This window comes from Pygoscelis adeliae, unplaced genomic scaffold, assembly GCF_000699105.1.
Source record: "Pygoscelis adeliae isolate BGI_AS28 unplaced genomic scaffold, ASM69910v1 Scaffold505, whole genome shotgun sequence".
Taxonomy (NCBI): Eukaryota; Metazoa; Chordata; class Aves; order Sphenisciformes; family Spheniscidae; genus Pygoscelis; species Pygoscelis adeliae.
Genome location: NW_008824811.1, coordinates 326,081 through 334,578, shown reverse-complemented (window position 1 = coordinate 334,578; position 8,498 = coordinate 326,081). Strand labels below are relative to the sequence as shown.

Below are 8,498 nucleotides of genomic sequence, written 5' to 3'. Positions count from 1 at the left end.
TGGGGTTGACCAGTGCTTCCCCCTGCTCCCAGCTCCCATGTCATTGCCGAAAAGCTGGATGCTGTACAGACGGAGATCCAGAAGCTGAGCCAGGCCCTGCACACAGTGCTGGAGAGGCAATGCCGCCTGGAGCGCCAACAGGAGCACCAGCAGCGGCTCCAGCAGGAGGTGCTGATGACACTGCAGCAGCTCAGCTCCACCGTGAGCCACGGCACTGTGCCAGCGAACCAGCCCTGTGTCCCCTTCAGCAGTATGGCTGAGCCCTCGCCCACCGTGCCAAACTTCAGCCAGTTCAAGATGGAGCTCATCTGACCTCACACAATGCCCGTGTGCTCTAGCAGGGCTGCACTGATGGCAGGATGAAGCCGTGAAGAAGAACCACCTCTCAGAGGCTGTGGCAGCTGCCCAAGGATTATGTGGGGCACCCAGCAGAGGAGGTCACTGGTGCCTCATGTTTTCAGCCCTGCTGACTGAAAGGGGCTGCCTGGCACAAGAGACAGGGCAATGGAAAGCTGAGGCCTCACTTCTCCCATGCTGCCCATCCCAGCTGGCGCTGGAGCTGGCTGGTGGCCCAAGGACTTCAGCAGCACGGGCAGGCTGCCTGCAAGTAGAAGATGCAACTATGGGAGACACAGCAGGGAGGTGGGTCTCAAAGAAAATGCGAGGCTTCCTCTCACGAGGATCAGTGCCGTGACAATCAATCACAGAAATACTTCTTGCCCTCCCTCTGCAGAGCCTTGTTCAGTAAAAATCTATATACACCATGGTTCAGAAACAGTGTGGCATCTCTTTCGTCATTTTACCTCCCCCTCGCCCCATCAGTGAGCAGGCTGGATCTGTCTTCGGTGCTGCCACCATGCGCGGAGCTGCACAGGGTGCTCAAACCCGCGAGGTGAGACCACCACGCCACACACGAAGGATGCTACTGGAGGCCTGGCATCAGCTGCCACACTGTTAGGGATATATCACACTTGTGTAGGAAACAATCTTTTACTGAGCAGATTCCTCCTCGGTCACCCTCCTCACCCCAAATTCTCAGCAGATCTGGAGTCTGGCACTGCTCCTGCCCACTGTCTGGCCAGGATACGGGCAGGACCATACGAGTAAGAGTTGCACCTGGGCACGGGCTGGGTATTCATCTCTCCTCTAAACCCTTTTTCTGGGCAGAACGTCCTCCTGGTTGTGGTCTACAGCAGCAAGGGCTCTCCCTGGTGCAGGCTGCTGGTGGTGCAGAGCTGCTCAAGCAGAGAGTGGCAGGATGCTGAGAACCCCCTCGCCCGGGCAAGAAGGGCTCAAGGGAGGCTGATGGACTTTCACTGCATCAGTGGAGTCCAGAGGGACTAGAACCTGGACTTGCCTGCCAGGTGGAAAGGTCTGCCGGGGGTGGCTTGGTTCATCACCCAGCAGTGAATCTCGAGAGGAGACAGAGTATGTCCTTCCTCTGCATCAGCCAAGCAGGCTTCTTTCTTTCTGGTCACCACACTTAGCACAAACTTTGCCTAGAAGAAGAAGTCCCCAGCCTGTGTCTCTGAATTCCTTTAGTCTGAGGTAAAAATTTAGAAGTGTAAAAATAATTCAGGTATTTGTATACACACACACATATGTACATACACACAGAGCTGTATGCACACACACATATATATATATATATGTATATATACACCTGGGCATTTTGCAGGTCCTTGCAGCAACCCCGGTGGACAGGGGAGCTGGACAACCAGTCTGCCCCCCGCAGAGACACATGCCTAACCCCAGTGCTGTTAGACCCCGTCGCTGCAGCTGTGCCCGGGAGCATTAGAAGTCTTCTGCAATCTCCCCGCGGTCATTCATTTCAATGTTGGTGTAATTTGGGGGATGTCTGAAAAGCAACAGACAAAGAAAAATGCAAGATCAGTCGCTCTGCTCTTTTGCACAAGGCAGCTAACCTGCATCTCAGCTTTGCACTCAGAATGAAGAGGCTGGATGACCAGCCTGCAGCAGGCACAGAGTTTACTAAGGTCTCTGTTAATGTTTTGGGGAAAAGCAGGAGCAGAATGCCTGCCATCACCTGGCACAGGTACATCAACTTAAAACCACCCTGGTTTCTAAAAGAGAGTCCCTAAACCTGACTGTTGGTAGAACGCCAAACGACACGAGTTTGTTCAGGACCTGACTTACGGTATTTTTTAAATTCCTTTAAAAAATACACACTGAGTTTTCTATTCCCCAAATGTATTTTAAGAACTTTCCTCATTTCTAACACTTGCACATCAGCCCCCTCTCCAATGATGAAAGAAGATCAGTAAAAATTCATGGAAATAAATCCCCTGGGCTGGTTAAATAACACCTCCACTGTAATATTTATTTCAGACAAACATGCAGCCTGAGTGTTAAGCTGCTGTTTGCCTGCTGACAACGTTAGGGAACGCCAAGTAAGTATTTAAAGTGGTGTCATGTTATAATGTGGAAGCTGTTTCCCATCAAGGCAATCCTAAACTGTCTGTTGCTTCCACCCCACTCTAAGGAAGAGCTCTTCCCTGTGGCCAAAGCATCATCTCTCACTGCCCTGTGCGTGCCACGAGCCTTCAGCTTTCTGTGGTCCCACCACAGCATGTTGTAAGTAAGATTGATGGCCTTTACACTGTGCCTGCTGACATGCCTAGCATTACCCCTGGTTTTATTGGTGGGTACCTTAACCCCCTGCGGAAACTGCAGTCTGCCACATCAAAAGCAAAGGGGCTTTGCTGCAAAAATTAGGAGCGACATACTGAAGTGTTTGGATGCAGCATCTGAATGTAGGTGTTCACCCGAGTGAAGGAGCAGGTCCCTGCTCAGCAGTTAGAGAGTAAAGAGAGGGTGAGAGATGCAAGGCAGATGGGAAGGTGGTTTCTCACCTTTTGATGAAGTAAAATGCCAGGCTGACCAACAAGAACATGAGCAGAAGAGATCCCACGACAAACAGGGCAACTTCCCAGCCCCGGAAGGAAGCTGAGGGTGCAAAGGTAGAGACAGAACATTGTAGCCATGACCTTTCCCAGCACAGGGTGCCACCAGGAGGTCACAGAATCAGAGAGCCACAGAATGGGTTGGGTTTTGGGTTGGGTTGGGTTGGGTTGGAAGGGACCTTTAAAGATCATCTAGTCCAACCCCCTGCCATGGGCAGGGACACCTTTCACTAGGTGAGTTTGCTCAAAGCCCCGTCCAACCTGACCTTGAACACTTCCAATGATGGGGCATCCACAACTTCTCTGGGCAACAACAGATCGGGCTGTCCCAGCCTCCTGATCTGGAGAGCCACTCTTCTACCTCTCCTGGTTGCACCCCCCACAGTGTGCCGGCTCTGGCTGGCTCCAGCCTGGGTGCTGCTCTGAGCAATTGGGCTTCTGGGCTGTGTGTCCAACAGCTCCAAAAGCAAGGGGGTTCCCAGTGAAGCTCCGTCTCACGAGAAGATTTAGACACCCAAACTTCCAGTGTTATTGGCATGATAGGGCTGACTACCCCATCACACCGGAGGAACGGACCGTCGTTACCTCTCTCGTGATGACCCAACAGTTTCTAGAAGGCAGCTGTGTTTGGAAGCATCACCAGAGGTCCCTGGTGGCTTGCCCTGCATTGCCCCTGTCATGTGGAGACGTGGTCTGACCCTGGCCCCAGCCCCGCTCGCTGTGCTGGAAGCAGATCACTGTGCTTAGCTTTGCCTCCTACTCACCACCGCTGTGCGACACGGATGGTGCATTTTTTGGGGTGACGCACTCAGGACTGGTTTTCAGCACTCTCCCATCCACAGAGAAGGGGTGGGAGCTGGCCAGGAAGCCCTGGCGCCAGGTCTCAATGGACTGCTGCTGCTCCAGCTGCCGAGCCCACATCTGGCCCCAGACCTTCACCAGGGAGCCCAGGCACATCAGGTTCAGCTCTGCAGAGAAAAAACAGCTGGTCTTGGATGGTCGGAAACCCTCCGGCTGTTCCGGAACGCATCGCTCCCATGACTTCATGCCCTGCTCCAGTAATACCCTCCTGCTCCCATGCTGTTCACCCTCTTCTTGCCACCTCTCTGAAATCACACCGCCGTGCTGTATTGCAGGTAACGAGCACACGCTCAACCTTTCTTTTGGTGACAAAAGGGACTTGGAGTCGTCCTCCCAACCCAGCAGAATACTTTGTACTACACTTCGTAACTTCATGATCTCTACCCGTTGGTAAGAACTGTCTGAAATTGTTCAAAGGGTCAAGTGTGTTCGGGTGAGGGAGACAAAGCATGACTGCGAAGCTTTCATTTCCTTACAAAACCAGCCAAAAAAATAGGAAACATTTCTTCCCATCCCTCAAAAGCTGTAGGTCCCTAAGACTTCCAGAAGTGACTAAAAAGTCCAGGTACTTTGAATAAGTATAGGACATTGAAGGAGACTGATAGAGAAAGAGTAGAGAACCAGAGTCCTTTAGAGTGCAAACGGCTTTTTGCTTTGCGGGTTTAGGATATTCAGTTTGTCTGGCAGACATCTTGAGGCATCATCAGAGACTCCTGTTCCTCACGGCCCCTCTAGCTTGCCCTTCCTCTAGTAACGAGCCCACGTGAGGCTCTCTCCTGCTCTCCTCGCTGAAATCCCACTGCTCCTCCAGTTCCCCTCACTCGAGTGCAAACCTGCAAGTTTGGCTTGAGAAGGGACCGTCCTGATGATGAGCAGCTGTGGACGGGCGAGGGAGGAGGGCACTGCAAAATGGGCGAGCGCAGCGGGGCACCAACCTTGCAGGTAGAGCTCAGAGACGCCGCAGGAGCACTTCTCCTCTAGGGAGCTCACCAAGGCCCTTCCCAAACTTTCCAGCATCTTCTTGTGGTGCAGGGTCCACGTGGAACAGTCTAGAGGAAAAGGAGACTTGGTTTTCTGTGTGCAGTTCGGGGTTGTTAATAAGCTCCCAGCTGCACGCGTCTTCCGAAACACTTGGCTTCATGCCTGAGCTCAGGAGCAAAGCTCCTCCAGAGCCTGCATCCCACCCTCCTCTGCATCCCGCCCTCCTCTGCCCCTCTCCTGCAGGGTGAGTCTTCACTTCTGCCCTTCTACGACCACGTATGCCAGCTTCACTCCTTCACCAACCTCCCAGGGGAGTGGGGAAGAGGCATGTCCCACATGTCCCTCCACACGGGCCAGTACAGAGTGGTCTCTCATGCTGGGAGAGGAGGGAGGGGTCCTGCCTGCCCCTCTCAGGAGGCTGGAGGAGGAGGAGAAACCTCCATTTCATTTTACCCAGATTTTGACTGCCCCAAGCTGATCCAAGCATGGCCCTTGCAGGGACTGGAGACCCCACTGCACTTTTGCTCCAGAGTCAGGACTGAGCCACACCGCTTTGTTCCCGTGGATGGGCTGAGACAGGAGGGTTTGCTGGCAGTTTCCCTGACCGTGCCCCTGCCATCATGAGAGATCTGGGGGGGGGCTTTCCTGCCATTGCTGCAAATCTAACGCTGTAGAAAGAAATCCCAAGAGCGGGGCTCGGCCCTGCCTGAGCAGGGAGGTCTCAAATGAAGTACGTGGCCACCTTCATACAAGCACACGCTGAAGCTGTGAGCGAGGTTGCCCTCTTGGGATGGCGGCATCACATCAATACATGAGTGTCTGTACCACCTCTCCCCCAGCACGTCCCCTTTCACGGCTGGGAGGCAGCAGGGTCCCCGACAGCATCCCCCTCCCATGCCATGGGAAGTTGGGGGTCAGCCTCCCGTCCCCCCCAGCCCAGCCCTCCCACCCTGCACCAGTGGGGGCACCCAGCTCCACTCACTGGGTGTCAGGAGGCAGAGGTGGAAATCCACCGCGAAGGCGTCCTGGGGACAGCTGTTCTGCAGACCAGGGGTAGGGTCCGAAATGGCAAACTGCAGCTCTGTGCTGGCATTGCCGCAGGAACAACGGCTCAGGGACACGGGCCTGTCCCCAGAAGAGGAGTCAGAGCTCATCAACACATCACACACCTTTCTTCCCACCTCCAATCACAAAACCCTCCCGGGCCCCAGTTCCTGATGCCCCTGGGGACGATGGAGAGTTTGCTGGAGCTGGAGCTGAAATCAGCTTTCACAGAGCCATCAGAGATGGGTCCAGCCAACCCCACCAGTTGGAGAAGACCTGGGCTTGGCCAGAGCAAACCTATTTGGTCTGACTGTCTTCTGTAGGAGTAAGATTGATGCCTCATTACAGCCAGTGTCCCAAAATTAAGAGTTTGTCCTCCAGGATAAGGAGTTTTCCAAGCTACACAATATCTGCCTCTGCATTTCACTAAGCTATTGCTTCCCTCCCCACACCAGGACTTAGAAACTTGGTCACGGTGTGAGGAACCAGCTTTTCTGCATGCGGTCGTTCAGGGCTGGACTGATAGAGGCTGCCTGGAGTCAGCCCACGTGAGCTCTCCCACCAAAATGCTGCCCTGATCTTGTGAATAACCACCCCAGTGAGGTTTCAGCACAATGTTTCAGCCAGCCAGAAGCCGGAGATCTCCGTTTCCCGGGAAAACCATGCACGTGGGGCTGCGCTCTGTGCACACATGCTCATAGGGGAGGCTACAAACGCAGAACCTCCTGTCACACCAGATGGGACAGGGGAGCAGAGGACTTGAGGAGGACAGATTTAATTAACAGAGGTGATCATGTGGACAGGAAGAACTCTGCTAGTATTCCCACCAAGAGAAAGGCTCAGCCCCATTTGTTGTTGAGTCTACATAGGAGCAAAAGGGATGTCGGGTTTTGTTTTGTTCTGCTGCTCACGGGGATATCCTTTTTTGTTTGGTTTGTTGTTTGGGTTTTTTTTTTAAAGAAAAAGTTTGGCAAATAAGCATATACAGCTGCTATCTGCAAAGGCTGCATTCCTTCATGTGATGCCATACATATCCTTGGGGGAAGCAAGTTAAGTGAGCAGTGGAGGAACAAAGTTCAATTCCCTATGCCAAGGGCAGGCAAACATTTTCCGTTGCAATGTGCAAACTCTCTGTTTTTCATCACAGTGCCGGTGAATGCATTCAGCCGTACAGGAGGCAGGACAAGGCAGCAAGTTCAGCGACATTGCAGCTGGAGGGTCTGGGTGCGGGGAACCCAAAGACATTTTCCCAGAGAAGCGACCTCACCTGCCGTCATTGCAGGGCACAGCGTAAGGTGGTCCAAGGAAGTCCAGGTGTCCTCGAGCTGTGCTGGGCTCACACGTGTAAACCAAGGCATCCACCAAGTTCTCTGATGTTGCCTTTGTGCCACCAGGAATCAAGCTGGTGCTATAGACAGCAATAGCACTGGAGCCTTCACTAGCAGCAGAGATGCCCTTGAAAGTCAGGTTTGTGCCATCTGGAAATGCCAGGGGAATAAGTGGGGTGAACATCTAGATAGTGTTAGGCTGAGCCTTGAGCCTGACAGTACAAGCTGGTAACAAGGAGAACTCCAAGAACAGAAACGGAAGACAAAATAATGGTGGTGACTGAGGCCAAGTAAAGCTGTTAAAGAAGCAACTGCTTGCTGGGAACACAGGTTTCCAAAAAGATCAAGGTTCCTCTGAGATGCAGAGTCCTCTTCATGCAGCCCAGCCAGAATTTAAGGTGAACAAAAAATAAATCAAGACAAACGAATGTGCTGAGGAAACACCACCTCAGGACCAGGAGAAGGCAGCAGCACTGCAGGGCTCAGTGAGCATCAGTGAACATGGCATCAGTGAACGACCCAACAGTCCTGGTGGACCCTGCTTCTCCTGAAAGCCCCCTTGTCTTGGTACTGGCAGTTTTCAGTCCTCCCGGTCCCTCTGCCCTGCACGGGGAGCTCAGCAGAGGCGTGGAGGAGGATTAAGCACCTTCTCAGCTGGAGTGTGACAGAACAGCCCAGGCAGAACAAAGAGAGAAAAAACAGGAATAAAGGACAGGAAAGGCAAGGAAGAGAAGAGTTGTTCCCCATGCCATGCTCCCTCCTCCATCCCTTTCCTCAAAGCCACTCAACCACCTGCCCATTTGTTTCAAGACAGACCCACACGCCAGGTCCGTGCCATCAGCCTCACCGTGCCCGTGCCCTCCATCCAGCGCAAACATGAAGAGGCCCGTGACTCCGATGGTGCCCCTCAGTGGGACACTGGCATGCGCCTTGCCCTCCTTCCCCAAGAAGACCAGACTGAGCCCTCTCAGGCTGGTGCCTGGCTTCCCCTCCAGCTCAACGAAGCGGAAGGGGGTAGTGCCACCAGCTAGGCACAGCTCACTGATGCGGATGGCAGGAGGGACCAGCGCCGAGGAGCCGCTGCAGAAGTTCTCCCTCAGCGGCGTCACTGTGGTCACCTGCAGGGAGACACAAAAGCGGCTGCCACCACTGCTGCTCCCATTTCTTCAGGTGGAGTGATGGCTGCTCATGGCGTTACCTCTTGTTTGTGCCTCCCATGGCTCCCTGGTGAGGCCCAAAGAGGACGTGGTGGTTCTGCCTCATACCAGCTGCTCCTTACTCCCACTGGCTGTTCAAGGGTTGTCCCGACGGCAGGGTCCCATCACCACACATCCCCATCACTGCCTTCAATCCCACCCTT

At 53.7% G+C, this 8,498-nt stretch overlaps 1 protein-coding gene across 1 annotated transcript in view; it reads right to left on the bottom strand.

The window, feature by feature from the left end:
• Positions 1-1,536: 1,536 nt before the first annotated feature.
• LOC103917139 overlaps positions 1,537-8,498 on the bottom strand; it is an 11,724-nt gene continuing 4,762 nt past the window's right edge. Inside the window, exons 6-12 of the mRNA XM_009324245.1 lie at positions 7,986-8,256; positions 7,078-7,288; positions 5,749-5,891; positions 4,721-4,834; positions 3,689-3,892; positions 2,874-2,967; positions 1,537-1,858 (exon numbers count right to left, since the gene is read on the bottom strand). Coding sequence (XP_009322520.1) covers positions 1,795-1,858; positions 2,874-2,967; positions 3,689-3,892; positions 4,721-4,834; positions 5,749-5,891; positions 7,078-7,288; positions 7,986-8,256 — 1,101 coding nt within the window. The 3' untranslated portion in view covers positions 1,537-1,794. The remainder of the gene's footprint in view (positions 1,859-2,873; positions 2,968-3,688; positions 3,893-4,720; positions 4,835-5,748; positions 5,892-7,077; positions 7,289-7,985; positions 8,257-8,498) is intronic.